Here is a 24,187-nt window from a genome sequence, read left to right on the forward strand (position 1 = left end):
TGCAGTGGATTCAGCAAGGCATGCAGCTGTGGAAAATAATAGGAGGGAACAATCATATTGAATTTTAGGAACAAGTAACCTAACTATGATACTTTTTACAGAGTGGTTACAAGTTACAGCACAGGCTTTGTGTGTGCAGAGTGTCCAAGGCTGCCTGGCTGTGTATTGATGTTCTTAATCATTCTCTTAAGGAAAAAATGCCACTTTGACAAAATCAGTTGTGTCTAAGAAGGAAATGGTCTAACAGCTGTACAGCATTTTGGAGTCAGGGTTCAAGTAATTAAAGGAAGGTCTTTCGGTATGGAAATCTAGTTGAGATTGGGCAAAACTTAGTAAATGTAATAGGTTAGGTGTGGAGACAAGTTCAGTAAGTAAACAATTAATAAGTGATAAGTGACCTTTTTGCCCAGGGAATTAATCTGTCCTGACAAAAGAGCTATTTGCCCAGAGGAACAGCTATTCAATTGATAAATTGGTTTTTAAGAATTTCCTAAATATTTTATTGGTTTATAGCTTTATCCTCTATAGGGTGACCAATTTTTCCTAGTTTGTCAGGCATGGAGGATGGTTCTTGGGATGCAGACTTTCCATTTTAAAACAAGGACAATGACAACTTACTATGTGATTTTAAAAATCAGGCTTATTAATTTGGAGTGCTGACTAAAGGAAAGTAATTTTTCCTTTAAGATACTTTGATGTTTCCCAGTTTTATTGCCATGACACCAAAACATCACATTTATAGATAACCTGAAAAAAAATTAAGTTCTCTCCTTTGCTGGCCTAAAAGAAATCACTTCTTTAAATAAACCATTTAAAAGAAAGTGTGGGAAGGGAGGGAGGGAGGAAGGGAGGAAAGAAAGGGAAGGGAACGGAAGGAAAAAGAGAAGAGAAAGTGTGATTGGCTGAATGATTCCCCTGTCCCATCCCACCCCCAGAGATGTTCAGATCCTAATTCCTAGAACCTATGAACATGTTACCTTATATGGCAGAAAGGACTTTGCAGATGTGATCAAGATAGGGATTTTGAGATGAGAAATTATCCTTTATTATCCATATGGGCCTTATATAGTCACAGAGGTCCTTGTAAGAAGGAGGCCGAAGATCAGAGGAAGAAGTAAAGTCACCATGCATACAGGGATAGAAAAGACTAGCTACATGATGTGAGGCCATGAGCCAAGGAATTTGAATGGCCTCAAGAAGGTGAAAAAGGCAAGGAAAAACTCTCCCCTAAATCCTCCAGGAGGAACCAGCCCTGCTAACACCTTAATTTTAGCCTCATAAGACTCATTTTGGATTTTTGACCTCCAGAACTTCAAGAGAATAAATTTGCGTGGTCTTAAATCACTAAATGTATGGTAATTTGTTATAGCAGCAAAAGGAAACTAGTACAGAGTATCTAGGATATGAATGGCTGTACCATGCTCCTTTTGTCATTATTTCTAGTTGCTTTTATGAGCAAAGCTTGTCTTACCTAGCAACAGTTGCTAAGTAAGTTAACAATTTAATGCTAGAGTCTGGAAGAGAGCTACTGCTTAAATCTTCCCAAATCCAGTGCCTGTACCTTATATGGCAAAGGCTTTCCATACCATTAGGCACATAATCACTACCTAATCATGGCAAATCATTTCATTCTTATCAGCTTCTAATGTTCTAAAACCTGGAATCGCTTCCAGCTTTCTTAAACTTCTGGCTTTTCTTACAACTTTTTTTTTTTTTTTTGGTAGCATAAGAGTATTTTAACTGCACATAGTAAAAGACATCTAAAATTCAATTATGATCAGAAATCCGAATTACACAAGCTTTGTTTGCTGTGCTGTCTGTAATAAAATAATTCCACCTGCCCCTTTTGGGGAAACCTTCAAACGGATCCATGAATACAAGCCATTTAAGACACGCTTTTACACTCACAAAGATATACTGGGTAAGTGAATGTTCTTTTCCTTTGTTCTAGTATTTGACAGCATATTGTGTCATTCTTTCTGCTATGTAGACTTTTCTCTTCTGATCAAAGTTGCTTATCTTGCCAGAAGTATCTCTTTGGCATGAGAAGAATATAGGTTGAAATCTTGCTTCTCCTCTGACCAGTTATTGTGTCTTGGACAGTACACTTAGCCTCTCAATCTGTTTCCTTATAGGGGTGTTAGGGATCCTGTATTAAAAAGGGATGCTAATTCCTATTTGTAGGTTGGTTATGAGGTTTTAATGAGCTATTTATTGACACGTAATAGTAAATGGGAGTTTTTTTGCTCTTGCCCATACTTGTGCACCTTCCTTACATACAGGAGAGGAAATACCCCTAAGCAACACCTTAATAAGTGGGTGGCACTATAACCTTTACTAGTAGCTGGTGACATAAATATAGTTAACATGGAGATAACCGGAGACTACTGTCTAAGCAAATCAGCTTGTCATCACAATTTTTTGCTTCTATTCTTATTCCCATCAAAGTTTATAGTCTGACTTGAGCCTTAGGAATGTTTTCCTAAGGACTCTCAAAATACTTCTTTGATCCTCTCTTCTTATAAACTGGTAAACTAGTGATTTGATTTCACTCCTTTTTAAAAATATGAGAAGCTAGCTAAAGAATGGAGAGTATTTTGAAAACACTACAGTATAGGGGAGATCAAATTGGAGTTGTCCTCTACAAATATCAGTACCAAAACTGATTTTAACTTTCAGTACATGTTTAGTATGACTTATTAATAATAATATCTAAAATTATTTGACTTTACGTCCATGTCAGTGGTTATCTTTTCTTAAATGTGTGTTTATTGATTGGTTCCTTATGCCTTCTGAGATATCTGAATCTAAACATTAAGTGGACAAATTAAATCTAGTTAGAAATTAATATTTTATATTCAGTGACCTGTATTTATCATTGACTAAGTCAAGAGTCAAAATTCTCTGTTCTTTGTAAGTACATTCAGAAGCATGTGAGAATGTCTGTAAAAATGTTAAATGAATATTGCATAGGGCAGTAGTCCTCAACCCTAGCAGTGTACACAGCTTTTATTTATTTATTTACTTACTTACTTACTTATTTATTTATTTTAGTAGTCTCCACGCCCAATGTAGAGCCCAGCATGAGGCTTGAACTCACAACCCTGAGGTCAAGACCTGAGCTGAGATCAAGAGTTGACACTTAACCGACTGAGCCACCCAGGTGACCCAGTGCACACAGCTTTTAAAACATTTGTTTTTACTACAAATGTCTAAATACAGAGTCATTGGACTTAATATTAATTCAACACAGACTCCCTAAATTAGAACCTTCAGAATCAGGGTTCAGCATTGTTGGTTTTTATTTTTTTATATTTGTTTCTTATTTTTATTAAAATAATTTTTTAATTTTATTTGGAAATTTTTAATTTTTTAAATTTTTATTTGGAAATTAAGACTCACAAGATTAAAAAACAGAACAGTGTTCCCTTGTACTCCTTCTCCAGTTTCTCTCATTGATATCTTACATAATGCTAGTGTATTGTCAAAACCAGGAAATTGGTATTGGAACAATACTGCTAACTCAGGTACAGAACTTACATGCATTTTTTTTTTTTGGTGTATAATTTTATGAAATTTATCACATGTATAGGATTATGTAACTATTGCCACAATCAGGACAGAGAACTGTTCTGTCACTACAAAAGAACTCCCTTGTGTTACCCCTTAATACACCTTAGCCTGAACCACTAATCTGTTCATCACTATAATCTTATCCTTTTGAGAATGTTATATAAATGAAATCATACAGTATGTAACTCTTTGAAATTGGCATTTTTTCATTCAGTATAATGCCATTGAGAGATCCATCCAAGTTTTTCTTTGTATTAGTAGTCTTTTCCAACTATTTTTTTTTTAAGCTATGCAAGAATCCTGTTGAACAATCAGGGTTGAAAGTAACTAATATAAAATAATGGAATTTAGGCATAAAAAAGAGTAAGAGCAGCCCACAGTTGTATCATATTTTTATGAAGTTCAGGACACTGATGGCCCATGCTTCATCACCTTTCTTCCTAGATCTATCCACGCTTGCTCTCAATGAGTTGGCCTAATTGTTTACTACCGCAGCCAGGCTTACTCTAGCAGCTGGGAAGAGTAGAAGTGGTTCCAGATTGCTCTAAGTGGCTATTACCTCTAGCTTAGAAATCTCAGAGGAAAAAGCCATGTTCTCCTTACATCATCATATATAATCCTGGAGAATGGGAACAATATGATGGGCCAAACAGATTGGTTGCTAGGAGTTGTAGTCCCCTCAGAATGACCCGAGGTAAGAGAGGAATATTCTTGAGAGAAATGGGTCCTGAGGGAGTGCAGAGACATTGGGCAAACACGTATGTCCACAGTGGCTTATCTGTGCTTATCACCAAGCTGGGCATCAAGAGAGAGACACTGCAATATAAGATATGCTTTATAATTTTTGGAAGCTGATCATCAAGACCTAATCACATGAAAAGTTAACAATTCAACAAATCTAAGATGTGAGAAATAAATAGAATGAAGAGTAGTATAAGAGATTGGGGCAGAGATCCCTCTGTGTGTGCCTTGAGCAATGAAAAGGCTTATCACCTGCACACAGGTCCTGAGCCACCTAACAGTCTGCTCTGGCAGGCCAAGATGGAGCTTGGCTGCAGGTCTAGCTCTGTCCCTAGCTGTCTGGTACTGTGTGGTCCTCTAACCTCTTTAGCCTTTTATTTTCTTGTCCAAATAGGGAGGCTATTATGGGAATATTATCATGTGGAAATTAAATGAGATTATTGACCAAGAAGTACTAAACAGCTATCCCTTTACTCACTCCACAACTGAGGCAGCCAAACTATGAAGACCTACCCATGGAGAAAGAGAGGCATGTAACAGAGTGAAGAGAACATTCTGCTACCACTTTACTGAGGGAGGTAATACCCGCACTCAGGGGCAGGGAGAGAGGAGCAGGATGATGTGCTAATAGCACTTGAATATTCTCTTACTGTTTTGCTCTGAGACCACAAAATGTGCTCTTTTCTGCCACTTTACTTCCCCAGTTGCTTATTGTGTGGCCTGAGTGTGATGAAGGGAACAGACTGTCTCCAGACCTGGTGGTGCTGTGAGCTTCTTCCTCATTAATTAGGGAAAGACCTACCCTTTTAATCGGTATCTTTAAAGAAAAGATTGACATCTGAAAGAGTATATCTTTTAGAGAACACTAATAAGTAACTAGGTGATAGTGAAAAAAGAAAAAACAGTCTGTGGACACATGTGATTGTTTTTCCCCAAATACACAGATATCGGGGCAGATATTCTGGATAAAGAAGAGCAATTTCAAGAGGCAGTACTCAAAGAACGTATTGCAAAAGCAGAAGCTGATGTGTGGGTTCAGGTAAAAGAAGTTGGATATCAACCTAAATGCATCTTTACAGTTCTTTCACTTTTTGGATTTGTCCAAAACAATAAGCAGAACTGGCTTCGAATCCTGGGTATCTGTGGGACCTTGGGCAAGTTCTTCAACTCTGCAGTCTCAGCTTCTTTGATGTAAAAGAGGAAAAATAGTATTCTATAGGATTATTGAAAGAATTCAGTAAAATAATGTGTCTGATACACAGGAGGTGTTTAGTGAGCAGCAGACACCATTAGGAGCTTCCTTCTAAATTGCCCCTCTGTATGGAAGACTCCTGCTCCCTTTATTCTCATTGGATTAGAACTTAAACAAACCAAAAAACATGACATCCTTGTTGGCAATTGCTTATTATTGCTTACTATTTAATATGTAGACCATCCATTTATGTGGTATATAACACCCCTGACCAAGTTCCTGTTTTTTCCAAATGCTACCTTATGGCCTGCTTTCCTTGCTCCTTTTTCTCCAAAGTCTTTAATACCTTGTCCCTATGACTGCTGAGGGCTATAGAGGCAATTTGAGGGTGTTGGGGCTCACAGTCAGATCCCAGACACTTAACTGAACAAAATATCAATCCTCTAGCCCCTACTTCTTGCAGTCATAGGTAAAATAATACAAACAACTTCCTAAAGAGAATTAATGCTCTGTGAGAGCAGGACAAGCTACAGTGCTTAGAACATTATTTCTCAGTTTCTATATAACACAGACATCATAGCAAAGAGTGTTAGAATTATCCAGCATTAGTGCAGGCACAAACTTGGTATTCAAATACAAAGTGCAAATGCTCCAAGTGTGAAGGGTAATATGAATAAAAGTCATAGTAGTCCTCTCTGTTCATCAATAATAGGAAAATTCAAATCAATTGCAAACTATTAACTATATACCTTAGTACAAAGCAATGCCTTTATGAATAATCTACCATTTGAATGTCAGCATATCTAATGATCTGGGCATTCTCTTCAAATAAAATAATAAAATCTCTTTCTGAACACCTGATGCAGGAGGCCAGGGATGGTGCTCAGCCGCCCTTCTCAGCAAGTTCTAGCTTTGTGCATCTTTCCACTTTTCTGTATTTTCCAGATTTTCAGCAATGAGCACACATTACTTTGATAGTCAAGCAAGGAATAAGTGCCAAAGAAAAGACAACCCAGCAGCTTACAGAAAAACTCTCTTTAGCAATTCCCAAAACAGTGATGTTAGCCATCAGTTGGGATGTGTTAGGGCATCTCTGGCTGAGGCAGTCAGTTTGCTGTGGGAGATTTGAGATGGAAACAGAACAAGTAATTAGGGTCCCCATGGCAGTTGCTAATTTTCAGTAAACATGAAAAATTTGTATTAATATAAATTTATACATTAATACATAAACATTAATAAATACGGGCTGTTTCTTTCAAAGGCTGATGAACGTCAAAAACAAGCAATTGAGAAAGCACTTGAGGAAGCAAATGACAAACACAAAATTAATATTCAGATCCTGGAAGAGGAACATCAAAAAGACTTACAGGTTTTCACAACAGCTTATTTGTTGTCTTTTTAAGGGTGCATAGCTCAGTAAAAAGCTCTGGCAAAGGAATAAGAGAAAAAACAAAATATGTAAAACCTCCGTGGGTGTTTCGTGGAGGTTGGTCAAGAGACTCAGGATTTTCACAGAAGAGAGGCAGCAGTGATGGGTGGGTGCAGGAGAATCCCATGGTCTCTGATTGATGAATCCAAACCTTGATGGGGTTTCAAGGCCCAAAGGAGCTACCCCATGTGCCTTACCCACCACATCTCTGGCCCCAGCCCCTTTTCTGTCTCACACAGCCCTTTTTGGGGACCTCAAACCTGAATGCATCCCCTTCCTTCCTACCTCAGGAGTCTTTGCTAGAATGTTCTTTCATCTGTTCAACTTCATCTGTTTTAGCTCAAACATTACTACTCAAAGGAAGCTTTACCTGAGCAGCTCTGCCCTGCCACCACACACTGTCCTCGACACATTGTCCCCTTTTACAGTGGTCCTCACCCATCAGCATTGTAGTTAAATAGATTGTGTGATTACTTGTTGAATTTCTGCCCCCCATGTGACTGTGGCCTCTGATAAGGCCTGTCTCTCTCATTCCCACTTGAGACCCGTGCCCAGTGCAGAGCCTGGACTTAGCCAGTTGTTCAAATTGGGGCTGAATAAAGGAAGTAGTCTGTTTCTTCCTTCTCCTGGACTCTCTGATTGCATCCTCTTCCCTCAATTTGTATTTACTGTGGTGCCAAGAGGGCCCCTGAGCTGTTACTGAAGTATTTCCTGTGGCACCAGAGCTCATAAAATGAGGGGTCCTCTTTTTTTTAAAGATTTTATTTATTTATTCATGAGAGACAAAGAGGGAGAGACACAGGCTGAGGGAGAAGCAGGCTCCCCGCAAAGAGCGTGATGTGGGACACTATCCCAGATCCCAGGATCACACCCTGAGTCAAAGGCAGACCCCCAACCGCTAAGCCACCCAGGCATCCTGAGGGGTCTTCTTTCTAACCTGAAACTTGCTCAAGCACACAACTGTCAGTAACTAGCAAACCTGCCAGGCAGAGGTCCAGGAATTCATTATTTAGTTCAGTACCTCAGTCACAAAATCTGATCAAGGGAAAAAAATATAGAACTGTTTTCATATGTCGGCCATGGGAGGGGCAGAACAGGATGTGGTGTGGATGTGACGACTCGTGGGCAGAGGCTGGAGAGAAAGTGGCAGAAATTTGGCCCCAGGTTTGGCCTAACTTAATAAGAACGTAACTAATACATAGTTCAGGGACCACTGGCCCATTTTTTCATTGTTTCGGTAATGAGCACCTACCCTATATTATATTGGCATTAGATGGGATTAAATGGGCTGTCCTTGTCCTCAGGAAATTTGTTGACAGGAAAGGGAGCTCTGCCCCAAGGTTCCTGAACAGTAGTAGGATCCTCTCTGCTTGGCTCCACTGGCCATGGGTCCTGAGAAGTTGGCTGCAGTGGTTCACTCCCATTCCCTATTTTAGTTTATAGCATGTCTAGGTGGACCTCATATTCAGTTGGCATCTTCTGGTATGGCCATTAAGAATTTAAATACTTCTCTATCAGTTATTAGATAACCACTCCCCAATCACTGGGCTTCTCCCCCAGACTCTAAGGCCTCCTCCAATCCAGTAAGGGTCAACCCTTTAAATTAGTGAGGAACTCCAGGACCTTGCTCCAATGCTGCAGCCAGAGGATATACATACACATTTTAAATATCGCTCCTGGAGTTAGGTTGTGAAAATGCAAGGATAATTTAGCCTGTTTCAAGGAGCTCACATTGATTGTACCCCGGATAGTCTTTGGGTGGAGTTGATACACTTAGGTGCTAACATAGAAAAAGCCTAAGAAAATGTAAAGGGGAAAAGTTAGAAGGAGGTTGACCTTTCTAAAATATTTGTCTAGGGTTTGGGAATTTACATTTATACTGCCATCTCAGGAACATTTTTCAAAAAGATTTTATTTATTTATTTGAGAAAGAGAGTGCACAAGCAGGGTGTGGGGTGGGGGAGGGGGAGGAGCAGAGGGAGAGAGAAAGGGACAAGCAGACTCCCCACTGAGTGCAGAGCCTGTCATGGGACTCAATCCCAGAACCCTGAGATCATGACCTGAACCAAAGTCAGACACTTAACCTACTGAGCCACCAAGACAATTCAGGGACACTTTTAGTATAAGGAAGGAATGATTTGTCTAGGAGGGATGCATAGGATTGTTTCAAGTTAGTATACCCAGACATAGACATCATTATTGCTTTTCAAGGAATGTCTACAAAACAATTGCTTTAGAATCTACTCACCTGGGAGCTTAACATGCAGATTCTCAGGCCTCACCTGACCTACAGAGTCAGGGGCAAGGTTTTTAACCAGCAGTCCATCTGATTCTCACACATGTTACAGTTCAAGATTACCAATATGTAGAGCAGAAAACCAAGCTATTCTGAAACCAAATATTATTAAATTCGGATATGTAGACCTCACCAGGTATTACTCTTTTGTGATATTAAGAATTTGGCATAAGTTGCAGATGCTTACTGTTAAATAAAATTTCTAGACCTTATCCAATGGACAGGTAGTATTTTGAAAAGAGATTTAGATTAACTTTTTCAAATCTAAGAATATTGAAAAGCAACTGATAAAATGGAAGTTAAGGGAAAACTAGAGTAGAAAATATAATGAAGTCTAGAGTGAATTAAAAACTTAAAAATTGTATATATGCATGAGTTCCTGTGCAATTATCACTATTTGGGCTCTGAACTTTCTGACAGCCAGTGCAAAGAGAAAAATGCCATGAATCACCATGTCCATAAGGCAAAAACAGATCAGATACTCAGAGAGGTCCAGATATTCCTACATGTGATAGCTGAGAGAAATTTCTCCTAAGGGAGATATTATGTCATAAATGTCTGTCAAACATCAGCACAGTAAATTTGATGGATTTCATGAGGCTATTTCTTACAATATCTCAATATATGGGCTGATTTATTCAAAATGCATTTCAGTAAAAGTAATTTAACTGGGAGACTTTCCATTGAATAAGAACACTGCCAAACAGTCAGTCATTGAATTATTTTTGTAACTTTAAAGATATATTCCACATGCTTTGTGAGGCAGTAAAATGATTTTGCGTTTAATATGTCATTACATAAAAGAAGGACTTGGTTTAATTCTTTGAATCCAAGTTCAGAACCCAGACAAAATAAAGGGGTGGGGTGACATTTTTAAATTCTGTGATTCAGATAGAAATATTTTGATACTACTTCATCTATCTAAAACTCAAGCATTCAGCAATCTCAATTACTGAGAATACACTTGAAGACCCAGAAATAATTTAAAATATCCCTGAGGAATTTAAATAAAGGCCTCTGACTACAAGACAGCAACTCAGGCTTATTACTCATAGCAGAACTTCTCCATTCCCCACTCAAATATTATTTACACTTACTCAAAAGCCTGAACCCAATAGATGTGGCTGCTCAGTGTCACAAATCCAGAATAAATTAAATGTCAGAAACTAGAAATGATAAAAAGGAGATCACAAACAGTAATGAGAACAGACAGTCCTCAGCATAATAGCATTGAAGAACAAAAAAATTACAAAAATCAGTTATCAGATCTCAAAAAAGCAAAGCAGTCTGGGGTCATTTTTGACAGAGACAAGTAGCCCCATAACTTGAACAATTAACTAAAGTGTGACATAGAATATTTAGCTCAATACAACCATTCTGTTTTATCTACCAGCCTGGATCACCAAGAAAGGTCAAAGTATGTTCGCTCTACTCTTTTTATGAAGTAGGATAAATGTTAAAGACATTTATAAATATTTCCATTCGAAATGTTTTATTGTCAAAAAGCTCTAGTCCTCTAAGAGACAAAGCCTCTGTAGTATGGAAAACCTAGCTGGCATTTCTAAATAGCCAGTGTTTTCCTTAAAATTTCTTTCTAAATACATGACCTGCAGCCACTCTGGAGAGATTCTTTAAGTTGTTTTCTCTTGTTTTATTCCTTTTTTAAAATTTTCACCTTTGGAGTAGCTGAAGTGAGAAATTGAAAACTTGCTTCCTCTTGAAAAAAACTGAAGCCTAGGCAGTCCGGGTGGCTTGGCGGTTTAGTGCCACCTTCAGCTCAGGGCATGATCCTGGAGATCCAGAATCCAGTCCCACATCAGGCTCCCTGCATGGAGCCTGCTTCTCCCTCTGCCTATGTCTCTGCTTCTCTCTCTCTGTGTGTCTCTCATGAATAAACAAATAAAATCTTAAAAAAAAAAAAAAACAACCTGAAGCCTAACGAATATTTTAATAGCTGAAACACTTGTCTAAAAAGCTAAAGTGGTTTTAGTTTCCCTTGAGACATAGAGTTCAAAAGAAAGAAAGAGAGAGAAAAGCAAGCAGACATGCTCATTGTAATTAAATTGTACAGGATTTCTGGAATGAAAATAAATCGATGAATCTCTTGAAAGACCCTAGCATCACAGCCAGCAATGAAGCAAGAAACTGGCATTGAGAATTCTGTTTCTGTTCCTAGTTCTTCCACTGACTCACTATGTAAAATAACTTATTTCTTTATACTATCTTGTTATCCCTTAAATCGAGATAAAAATTTACCTTTAAATGAAAATTTTGAAACTTTAGACAGAATTCACAGCTCCTTTCTTGCATTTCTACTAAAACATTCATTGCATGATTAAGTTGCTGGTTTCTTCCACTAGACTTCCACTGGACAGTGAGTCTTTGAGGAGGAGGATTCCTGCCTTCTTGTGTTTGTAGTACGTGGGCCTAGCACAGTGCCTGGCACACGGCAGAGTTGGTAGACATTTCCAAAATGGTTACAGGATTTTCCTTGAGCATCTGTTTTTCTTGAGTCCCAATTTGACTAGTGCTTCCTCTCTTTACTTGGCCGAAGTCATCCTCCACAGGTCCTTCTACCCTGAAGCAATGGAGCACTTGTTCCTGTCCCCTTGGTGAACGAGAAAGAGTTCCTCAATGCTAATGAGCTGAAATGCTCAAATGGCAAGAGATCTGGCAGACGAGCTTCTGTAACCACAGTTATGGGCAACTATTACCTGCTTGAACTTCAGGTTCCCTTCTACCCAGGAGACACTCAGGGGGCATAGTCATTATTTCTGTCATTTTCCAGGATTGACTTTGTAAAGGAGAATCATATTATGTATCTCTAATTATGTATAAATATACTATGATATTATAGAATATGTGGACAATCAACGAATAAAAAGACCTATTTTCCCATTCAGCATTTTGGGAATATTCCAATATTACCTATATGAATATTTACGTTCTATAGTTTGCAACATTTCTGGCATTAGCATCATATAAATGAAGTTTTCCATATTATATACACTATTTTATTTTTAAAAAGATTTTATTTATTCACGAGACACATAGAGAGGCAGAGGCAGAGGGAGAAGCAGGTTCCCTGCAGGGAGCCTGATGTGGGACTCGATCCCAGGACCCCAGGATCATGCCCTGAGCTGAAGGCAGATGCTCAACCACTGAGCCACCCAGGTGCCCCTATTTTATTTTATTTTTTTAGAGAGAGCACAAGTGGGGGCAGAGGGGCAGAGAGAGAGAGAGTCTTAAGCAAGCTGCATGCCCAGTGTGGAGCCCAAGGCAGGGTTCGATCTCATGACCCTGAGTTCATGACCTGAGCTGAAGTCAAGAGTCAGACACTTCACTGACTGAGCCAACCAGGCACTCCCACACTCTTCTTTTAAGTCATCAGTGTTCACAGCTGCACATTCCACTGGGTTGATGAACTGATTCTAATAACCTCCTAGTGTGTATTTTTAAACATCAAAATTTTAACATCTAAACCTCTTTAACTATTGCTTAAGGAATTGGCAGCCAAAACCAAGATAGAGGTGCACCAAAACATGGAAGATGAACTGCAGAGAGAACACTTGGCTGCAGAACAACGCATGATGCATAGAATCCAGAGGATTATGATGGAGTGCCACAGGGAAAAGGTCCAGGCTGTGGAGAAGGCCAGGGCTGAAGAAAGACAGATGGCCCAAGAAGCAATCCAGGCCCAGAAAAGGTATTCCAGAGAACACATTTGCAAATGAGTATCTTACTCTGGCCAAATCAACTTGGAGAAAGGGATAAGGTTGAGGCACATAGATAGGTATTTCCCAGGTTCTGTGTTTTTACATTTTTATTATGGATTATATCAAACATAGAGAACAGTATATAACATTGTAGAATGTGTGTATATGTGTGTGTGTGGTTTAAAGAAAAACAGCACAAATATTGAAGGACCTACCACTCATCTGAAGAGATTGAAGATTGCGGGGCAGCCCTGGTGGCTCAGCAGTTTAGTGCTACCTTCAGCCCAGGATGGGATCCTGGAGACCTGGGATCGAGTCCCATGTCAGGCTCCCTGCATGGGGCCTGTTTCTCCCTCTGCCTGTGTCTCTGCCTCTCTCTTTCTCTATGTCTCTCATGCATAAATAAATAAAATCTTTATTAAAAAAATAAAATTGCTACCACTTCTGACACTCCCATGTTTTCTTCCTCAATCACATTTTCTTCCTCTCACCCCTCTCAAGACATAATACCATCCTAAATAATGTGTTTTGCATTCTGTATCTCCAGTTTTAAGAGGCTGAGGAGAGGAATCAAGAAACATTTCCGCATAAACACATAAAAGTCAATCTTCACATCCACTAACCAATATGATACACCAGCATGGATGTGTTACTTCTTGGTCATTTCCTTATTATACAAGTTATATATGCTGTAAATTGATACTTTGGAAATACGTAGGGCAAAACTTGCTAAATCCTGACTCATTGCTTTCCTACCCTCCCTATCTCCCATGGATTTTAATTTTATTTATTTTTATTTTTTAAAGATTTTATTTATTAATAAGAGTCACACAGAGAGAGGCAGAGACACACTGGCAGAGGGAGAAGTAGGCTTCCCGCAAGGAGCCCGATGTGGGACTCAATCCCAGGACCAGGATCACACCCTGAGCGAAAGGCAGATGCTCAATTGCTGAGCCACCCAGGCATCCCAAATTTTCATTTTGAATAATGGGGTCTATGTCCTTCCATGCCCTTTTGACATAATTACAACTTTATATTTATACATAATCACAAATAATGCCTACATAAATTAGATCACTTTTTTTTTTTTTAAAGAATACTGAAGTAACCACTTTTATGTATGCAACAAACATTTGATGGAGTTGACCGATTTTAATAGGACAGCAGTCAGGATCCCTAGTGATTATTGGGACCAAAAGAAAAAGCACAGTTTCCAGGGGTTAAGTGATCTGTCCGAGGCCATATAGCTGCAGCAACAGAACCAAGACTGAAACCTCTGTTTGGCCTTTTAGTCCAGGACTTGTTTCTTTTGTTTTGCTCTTTGGCTTTAGGAATGAATCTATTTGTATGTATTTAATGGGTAAAATCTTCTTTGTTAGAACTGTTTAGAACAGGGCCAAGGGCCAAATCCCTAGGATTCTTATTTTGCAGATAAGGAAGAGTGAGGGCTGCAGCTGTGACTGTTTAGGTGGTACCTTCCTTCATGCATAGGCGATAAATCATTGTTGAGACAGAGAAGTAAGGTGAAAGAGGATTCTGGGAGAAAGGGAAGGTGGTAACTCCCAAATGAGTTGTGGTGCAATGCAGTGAAAGAGGTATCCTCCTCTACCTTCTCCCCACCTTCCATCTACAGGAACACTGCCTCTCCTGTGGGAGCTTCTGGGTCTACTCCTCACACACCTGCAATATCTACTCCTTCCCTCACTCTGCTGCTTTCACCATACTCGCCACCTCTGGCCCTTTCCTCTGTGAGGTTTGAGTAGAAGATTTTCAATGGCTGCCTTTTATTAAATCAGTTGCCTTTTATTAAATTAGGGAACTCTCATGTCTCTTGTTGAAGGATAGCCAACTAGAATGTCCATTTTGTTCATTGATGTATTCCAAATGCCTGGAAGAAAGCCTGGCACATGGTATGCATGTGCTAAATATTTATTAAACAAAGGTTCGAATGTGTTCCAATTAGCTGAACCCACTCTGCAGCACATCAGATCTTATTTCTAGTCATTGCTGAATTCCAGTGTTTTGGTTTTTCTTGTTTTGTTTTTTTAAAGATTTTATCTATTTATTCATGAGAGAGACAGAGAGAGAGGCAGAGACACAGGCAAAGGAAGAAGCAGCCTCCTCACAGGGAGCCCGATTTGGGTCTATCCCAGGACCCCGGGATCACACCCTGAGCCAAAGGCAGATGCTCAACTGCTGAGCCACCCAGGCATCCCTGGATCCCAGTGTTCTTTAGAGCATTAGCAGAAACTAATATAGGGAGAAGGACCACTGCTTAGAATTTGGCTATAGCTCTTTTATTTGGCTATAAGCTTCCACTGAAAAATTAAGGATTCAGAACATTTATGTATTATGACAAATACATTAAATTCACAGAAAATTTTTTTGTGGACTGGAGTAATTAGATTCTAAATAGATTAGGAGATACTGTACTCTTTCTCTGGAAGGAAGGAAGGGAAAAAGGGAGGGAGGTAGGAAAGGAGGGAGGGAGGGAGGGAAGGAGGGAGGGAGGGAGAAGTAAGAAGGCAAGTTTTGTTTGGAAAGGTTCTAAATGTTTTCTAGCCCAAGACAAAGCATGAATGAAGTGACTCTTCAGGAATGTTAGTGTTCATGGCTATAATTCCTAATGATAGCTACCCTTTATTTAATACCCAGCATATGCAACGCCCTTTGTGTGCTTCTCACTGAATTCTCATGTCCCTTCCCAAGGGATACTACCATCCTCCATATCTTCAGATGAAGTCCCTGAGTCTTAAGAGAGAAACAGAGCAACCTGCCAAAGGCCGTGTAGAAAAGAGGTGACAGAGCCAGATGTGAACCCTGGTCTACACCACACCAAAGCTTATGACCTTCCAATACATTACCCTGCTCATTTCACCAGAGCTTATAAAGTGTCTTCTATGGATGTGGGCCTGAGTTCTGGTACAAGGAAATAAGGGTGTTTACTCAACATGTGAAATAACTAAAGCATGACAGCCCCATACACCAAGGCTAGATGAATGGGTACAAAGAACACATAAGTGCTGGGAAAGTCCTGAAAAGATGAAGCAACAAGTTTGTGTGCTATGTGGTGAGGTAGGTTTGTTGGAGGCAGTTAGTCTTGGATTGAGCCTTAGAAGGAAGGTGGTCCCATTTGTGAAAGACTGGCAAGAGTGAGAAAGCATGAACAACATGTAGAGGGGAAGGTGGATAGTGTAGTGAGGCAGAACCAGGGGAAGGTGAAAAATATGAATAACCCTAAGATATAGATGTGCCACTAACAGGTGGCCTCTGAAGATGCCCCCCCACCAAACCTGTATAATGTCTGTCGCCTCTGTTTGGGGGTATCACTAATCCTCCTGCAAGATCAGGGTGTGGTAGTTTCACAGAAAATCAAAATGTATTTTCTTTAAAACACAGTGGTCATAACTGATTAAAATACTGCTAACAGTCCCATAGTTCAAATGAAATAAATGGATTAAGGGCAGCCCGGGTAGCTCAGCGGTTTAGCGGCACCTTCAGCCCAGGGTGTGATCCTGGAGTCCCAGGATCGAGTCCTGCATCAGGCTCCCTGCGTGAAGCCTGCTTCTCCTTCTGCCTGTGTTTCTGCCTGTTTCTCTCTCTCATGAGTAAATAAATAAAATCTTTAAAAAAGGGATTAATAGTTTATTGTGGGCTCATCAGGAAAATGCTCAATATCACTCTGAACATTGGATGTACAAATGAATTTTGGGAATAAATCCCTTTATAATTTAGGAATTGAAGAAATGGAGAAATGAAGTATGGTTCTTACTGCCTTGAGAGCTAGGACTTTTACTGATGGACATAGAAAGGAGGTTGAAAAGTGTGCTCTTAGCAGCCTATATGGGGAAAATGAAAAATTCAGTTAATAGGTAGAAGAGAATGAAGAGCCAGATATTATTCTTTCAACCTGTGAGCAATGTATCTTGTACCATTTCAACCAAAAGCAGTGAGAGAGAGCTAAGAGAGTCCCTAAAGAGCAAAGCACAAATCAGTTGCTAGTATGGTTTTTCCATGCTTTTTTTCCCCGAAGAGTCTAATAAGGTTGGATTATTATATATCAGATTCAATTTGTATTTAGTAGTCTATTTTTCTTCTCTGAGAACCCATTTTATAAAATATCAGACTGAATCCAGTAGATATATATGGACACACACTAAAATTATTAAAAAATAGTTCCATTTCTGGCCACCACTACATGTAAATATGGTTTGTAATTTTGAAATCCCAAGATTAGAGCCTTATAAAGTGAGAGATGCAGAGAGACCTCACCACTTACAGAAAAAAGCATGAATATTCACATAGTGTCAGAAGAGGCATTGGAAGTCATCAAATTGAACCTGACATTCCTTCTGCTAGATGCCTGCCAGGTGTTGGTGAGCCTCCTAGGTACTTCTGTTTCAGGTATTTTACAACTGGTTGAAAGGCTTGGTTAAAATGCTGAATGCCTCTACTTGTCAAGTGGATCCAAATGTGCTGAGTCTCATCCTCACATCCACCCTTGGCTTCCAGCTCTGCCTCCCTGCTATGCATAGTGATCCTTCAGATACTTGAGGAGAGAGAAAAAATGTCTAAGCTTTCATTTGGAGAAAAGAAAAAAAACACAAACTACTAAACCATATGATGTGATTTCTAGGCTATCTTTTGAGAAAAAAATTATCATGGGTAATTTGTATAAATCAAAAAATATTTTAGATATACCACAAGAACTATTTTTTATGATGAATATTTTGTGTATAGTAAGAATCCTTTTTAAGTATGAATTATTTCAGGCTTTATAATGCTCTACTCTAGCTGTTTTTAAATTGGTGCTATTTGGCATAAAAAAATGTATTGGAGAGAACTACATCTATATTACCCACTTGTCTGCCCATTTATTGGTTACCTGTTGTATACATACCAGGCACCATGCCAGACAGGGAAGATAGAAGGATGAATGGGCACTCCAGACCATCTCTCCATGCCCTGCACCCACTTTCCTCCAGTCTTCAATTCCATGATTTCAAGGAAATTATCAGAATAAAGATCAGCGATACTCTAACCTAACCAAAGAGAGTGAATCCCAAAGGGTCAAAAATGCAGGCTCTAATGCAGGCTGGGAGGAGTTGAAAAGGACATTCCAAAAAATACCAGATCTTTTTAGTGAGAACCCATCTTGAGAGTAAGGAGTTTTAAAGGGGGCTGTTATGGAGGGTGGGAGCATGAGTCATCTAAGATGAACTTTATTTGAGCAGTTTTACCTAGGGTCAGCTCTGGTGGAGCCTTCTAGTTGGCCCCATAGATGAACACATCCTCTTTGTGGGCCAAGAAAAAGCCAGGCCAACCAGGCAGGAAGTTCACATCTGCATGTGACAAGGTGGTGGTTCCAGAAGGAGCACCACTTCCTCCATGAGGATTTGGGGCTGACTCGAAGCTTCCTTCCAATTCCTTCTGATCAAAGCCTCAGGGTCCCTGCTCACCACCTTCACAATCTCTCCAATATCCTAAACATTCTATAAAACATCAGACTAAATCTTCAGGGTATGTGTAGAGGCTGGTTCCCAGCTCTAGCCACTGATAGCACTTCCATTCTCCTGTGACCAAGGCTGAGAACCAGGAAGTCGGTCTTTTTTTTTTTTTTTTTTTAAGATAGATGAAGTTTATTTAGTTAAATCTTTTTATTCATATCAGATAATTGATTAAAATGCAGAAGTCATAAGTGTGCAGCTCTGTGAATTATCAAGTAATGGACATACTTTTAAAACACTATGGAGGTCTAGAAATAGAATATTAAAGAATACCCTTGAGTCCCTGTTCATACTCCTCACAATCATTACCTTTTTTTTCAGTTCTTCACATATGTGATAGGAGGCCAAAGGTAGTCACTCTCCTGACTTCTAAATCCATAGATTAGTTTTGCCTTTTTTTGAACTTTGCATAAATGGGCTCAGTAGATGTGTAATCTTGTTTATAGGGCTTCTTCTGCATAACAGTGTTTATGAGATTCATTTGTTTTTTCATGTCACTATAGTTCGTTATTGAACATTATTCCATAATATAAATATACCACAATTTACTGTCTGTGTTATTTATTTATTTTATCTACATTATTGATGGACAGTTGGGTTGTTTCTTTTTTTTCTTTTTTTCTTTTTTCTTTCTTTTTTTTTTTTTTTTTTTTTGCTTGTCCTGAGGGCATCCCCAACATGGCACTGAGAAAGGAAGTTGGTCTTGATTCCTTTTCTTTCTGCCTCTCCTTTATCCTAGCCAACACAAACTCTGGCACTTACGGCTTTGTAATATTTCTTGGACTTACCCCTTCTCTCCCTTTTCCTACTCCTTTCTTTTTCATCATTAATTCAGACCCTAATCATTGCACACCCAGAATGTTGCAAAATAGTAACTATTCGTCTATCTACATCACCCCTTTACTATTCAGTTTAGCCACTATTACTGGAATAACAATTCTAAAATGTTACTTTCATTGCGTTGTCCTCCCAATAAAAACTTTATAATGACATGTTATGCTATTGCAGCAGATAGTGGTTAGGGCAAGAGCTCTCCCACTTGCTCAGTTGTGTCTCTGAACAATAACTAAATCTCCCTAAGCCTCAATTTCCTCACCTGTTACATGGGAATAATAACAAATAATAAATAAAAATTGTACCATCTTCAGTGAGCTATTGTGAAAATTAAATGAGATGTAATGCATGTAAAATTCTTAGCACAGTCCCTGGGACACAGTAAATACTCAGTAAATGTTAATCCTTACTATTAGTCATAGGTATAGCATGATTGGTGGGAAAAGGGAGGAAATATTACATAGTAGCAACAAGAGGCTAAGGACAACTGATGTTTACCTCATGATTGGGGAAGTCTGTCACATTTGAAAGTCAAGTTGAAAAAACTGGAGACAATGAGAGTATTGCATCTTGGAGGATAGAAGTTAGAAGATAGAGCAGGGGCTAAGTCTTAGGAAGATTGTATTAGACCCAGAGGCAGAGGAGAAGGATTTTCAGGAACAGTCCTTACATATTTGAATCAGCATTTGTAAGTTATTGAATTCTGAAATCTTGGGAGGTTCTACTCAAACTAGGTTGAGCAAAGACGTCTACCAAAAGTGGCTAAAAGCTTGTGACCTGGACTTAGACCACCTGGGTTGCTCATTTGGCCACTTGTACTGATTAAGTGAAACAGGGCAAGTCACCTGATTATTGTGAGCCTCAGTCTCCTCATCAGTGAAATAGGCAGAATAATAGACCCACTTCATGGAGTCATTTTGAGGAAACATTGAGCTCTAATTTATGAATGGGATGCTCATCCACTTACATGCCTGGGACGTGGTAAGAATTCAAAACAGTTGGCTGGTATAAATTATAATTATATACAATACAACCAGAGGTCTGTGAACCCATTCAGCAGTGGTTCTCCAGGTGTGGTCCAAGGAAAGCTCAGTATCCCTGAGACCCTTTCAGGGAGTCCCTGAGGTCAAAGCTATTTTCTTAATAATACAAAGATATTATTTGCCTTTTCACTTTCATTATCTCACAGGTACAGAGTGACATTTTCCAGGGTTTTATGATGTGTGATGTCACAACATATTGAAACAATGTGAAAAATCCACCTTTTTTTTTTTATTAAGCCAAGCAAGTAAAGAGTTTTGCAAAAAATGTGAAATTATGCCACTTTTCTCACCAAAGTTTTTTAATTTGGAAAATGTATCTTTGACAAAAGGTAAATTAATTACATTTAACATTTAAGAGGTTTAATCATACCTTACATAAATGTATAAATAATTTTTAAATGTCTCGCTTTTAATTCTAACACTGCCAGTGTCACTAGATATAACCAAAAAACCCACAAAAGTTGTTTGGGTTCCTTGGTCATTTTAAGAGTGAAAAGGGGTTTTGAGACCAAAAGGTTTGAGGTGGCTATCCTAGAGTATTGTTCAGATAAAAGTTAGGTACAGTTTCCTTCTTTCTGGCTGAGGGGAATAGCTGGATTGATACACAGAAATACTTTCTCTAGGGGTTTAAAATTTTGACCCTACTTCTTCATTTTTAATTGCATTGCATTCATAGCTTTCTGGCTACAGAGGATTCAGGTCCCTAAAATTACCATCAGACACTAGCCCCCAGTAGGGAAGTCAGTGGGCAATCTCCCTGCTGGAAAAATACTTTTGGATTGTTAACAGCTAATGCATCTGAAAGCTCATCTCTACTCCCCTGTCTCAGACTGATGGCTCATCTAAACAATGCAAAAATTTCTCATATATCTGAGGCAAAAAAACAACATCATTTTGTTTTTAGTGGCTAACTCATCTAACTTATAAATCCGTGTCTTTTGTAGACTAGCCACGGAGGAAATTTTGAATACTGGTATAACAGCTATGAAGGATCAGAAGAAGAGTATGACCCAGATAATAAAAGAAAAAGAACATGAAATGAACATTTACTATTGCATGACTCAGAGACAGAAGCAAGAAGAAGTTCAGGAAGTACTTCAAGAAGCAGAGAAGACACATCAGGCCACGCTTGGAAATGTGATGGATAAACTGGTTAACACTCAGGGGGAGCTGCTGTCCATAGCAAAACAACTAGGCATTATGACAAACTGGAAAGATTTCCTGGAGGAGGAATTACAGGAAACAAGGGCAGCATTTCAAAAATACATCAATTATACGTTTCCTAAGCTTTCGCCAGGACACGCAGATTTTATACTGCCAGAAAGAAAGAAAACACCTTCCAGTCTTATTATTCAGGAGAATGAAACAACTCCTGATTAAAAGTCTACAACTGAAATTTCACTACAAAAGTCATTGTTCCAAAGACTAAATAAATTAACTCAAAAACTATGTGTTGATCCCCAGTTATGTGCAGGATACTATTGGACTGCAGGCATTTTGATGGAAAATCAAAATATTAAAAATGCACATTCCAGGATACTTTGAGTTCTAAATCTAATTGAGGAGAAAAAACAGTGAGAGGGATCAAAACTAATTAGGAGGGGAAAGTTTTATTGGAAAAAGTCCAAACAAATTTCTGTAACTGGCTCTATTCATGTTTACATCAGACATGTAACTATTTTAGTATTTGTTGCAATTGAAAGCAAGTAAAGGGATATGTTTTTAGATTGTTCCCATTGTGGAGAGGTATGCTAATTTCCGGTAAAGATTATTATTTCATGACCTGCAATAGCATTGTAGGAAAAAAAGCAATTTCCCTTAAATACAATAAGATAAAGTTTGAATTCTGAGAACCCTATATAAAGCAATTCAGAGAAGACTCGTTTATATTGGCCAGTTGTGAAAGAAAAATATGTCCTCAGAGGTCAGTCTCCTGCTTCAGGGATAGGGAGTTCTCTTCTGTTTATACTCAAGCCCAGGAGCACTCTGAACCCACCTTCATTGGGTTAAAATGCAGAAAACTGTTAAATACCACAATGCTCAGAACCAACACATATCAACATCTACTTAATTAAAATGAAAGAATACCCAGGCCATAAAAACTTCTCCAAAAATTCTATCCAGTCCAATGTTGCCTCCTTTTTTTTTTTTTTTTTTAAGATTTTAATTCTTCATTTGAGAGAGAGAAAGAGAGCATGAGTGGGGGGCAAAGGGAGAAGGAGAGGCAGGCTCCCCACTGAGGAGGGAGCCTGTTGCAGGGCTGTACCCCAGGACCCTGAGATCATGACCTGAGCTGAAGGCAGACGCTTAACTGAGCCACCCAGCGTCCGGCAACATAACATCCTTAAATTATTCATCACCAACTTGTGTTGGTGGCTTTAAAATAAAAACTTGGAAAGCACTTTTCAGTAAATTAAAAAGTACTGTTCTTGAGCAAGCTTTAAGCTGATTTGTTTACATTGACCATTCTTTGATTTCCTAATGGTAAAAGCAGCAATTTGTTTACAATCACATAATGGACTACACTCTCTTCCTTATTTAGCTTCCTGATACTGTGGGACTGAACAATCCCTACTAACTGATTGCCTACGTGCTGGATGTAATAACATCTATATATAGTGCTTTACACTGCTTTTTTATGTATGTTCTCACAACAATCCATGAGAGAGACAGGACAGGGCTTGTTGTTATCCTACACAGTTTATAGATAATAAAATAAAAACTACTATGTACATATTCAGGTATTTATATGTGTGAAGCACTTTAAAAACATTGATATTTGATCCTCACGATGACTTTTGAAAGTAATGATCATTTTCCGCTATTTCCTTTTTTAAAAGATTTTATGTATTCATGTGAGACACATAGAGAGGCAGAGACATAGGCAGAGAGAGAAGCTTCTCTCAGAAACTGTGGGGAGCTTGACGTGGGACTCGATTCCAGGACCCCAAGATCACACCCTGAGTTGAAGGCAGACACTCAACCACTGAGCCACCCAGGTGTCACCATTGTCCCCTATTTATAGGAAGAGAAACCTAGGCTAGAGTAGTTTAAAAAATTTTCCCCAGGCACACAACTAATGACAGAGCTACGGGTTCAAAATATTACAAGACACAGGCACATGGATACAGAGAGACCTAAGGTTTTTCAACATCAAGTAGATAATAGCAGCTAACACGTGGGGGCACTAGTGTGTGCCAGGCACACTGAACATGGTACACAAGATAACTAACTCATTCATTTTTCACACCTTGTGGTCTGTGAAAGGTATGAACCAGTAGCACAGTCACAAGTTAAGTCACTTTCTCAAAGTCATGCAGCTTGTAATGGTCACAGCCAGAGAGCATGGGTCTTCGGTACATGTTTTTAGTCATTATTTTGTTCAGTCTGAACATCAAGGCCTTGGTGCCTGATTGGTACTCTGCAAGTGTATGGCTTTGTGGGTTCTGTGATGAGGACAGGAAGAACATGGTCTGTTCTCTCTCTCATGCATCATTTTTGTCTCATATAAGTCAAATGAAGTTGTACCTAAGATTGTGGTATCTGAATTATTGGAGTCCTACCCCAGATTCAAATCTGAGCATATACTGTAGGGCAACAGAGGAGACTGTCTTCTGAAGCGATTCACCTTATGGCCACAGTTAAGCAGGACTCCTTTGGCATCAGTGATATAGTGAGTAACATGAAAAGAAAGCAGGGAATGTATTTTGGGTTTGAAAAAAGGAACCTAGCTACTCAGTCTTCACCAGATTGGAAGAAATTAAATTATCTGTAGTTTGAGTATTTTCCTTGTTCATACTGCAGTCTTTGTTCTGACCTCAATCCCACCCAACATTTTCCTTAGAGTTTTTAAAGC

The 24,187-nt window shown here is 39.0% G+C and overlaps 1 protein-coding gene across 2 annotated transcripts; it reads left to right on the top strand.

Annotated features, from left to right (window-relative positions):
* Positions 1 to 1,556: 1,556 nt before the first annotated feature.
* On the top strand, positions 1,557 to 21,780 carry C12H6orf163 (chromosome 12 C6orf163 homolog). Of its 2 annotated transcripts, XM_025444651.3 has the most exons (5): positions 1,558 to 1,921; positions 5,259 to 5,353; positions 6,768 to 6,875; positions 12,735 to 12,937; positions 21,276 to 21,780. In XM_025444651.3, exons 1-5 carry the CDS (start codon positions 1,774 to 1,776, stop codon positions 21,709 to 21,711), a joined length of 990 nt encoding a protein of 329 aa, XP_025300436.1. In that variant the 5' UTR covers positions 1,558 to 1,773; the 3' UTR covers positions 21,712 to 21,780. The 2 variants fall into 2 exon arrangements, with proteins under 2 accessions (XP_025300437.1, XP_025300436.1); XM_025444652.3 differs by lacking the exon at positions 6,768 to 6,875 and having other exon boundaries at positions 1,557 to 1,921.
* The last annotated feature ends 2,407 nt before the right edge of the window (positions 21,781 to 24,187 follow it).

Source organism: Canis lupus, chromosome 12 (assembly GCF_003254725.2).
Source record: "Canis lupus dingo isolate Sandy chromosome 12, ASM325472v2, whole genome shotgun sequence".
Lineage (NCBI taxonomy): Eukaryota > Metazoa > Chordata > Mammalia > Carnivora > Canidae > Canis > Canis lupus.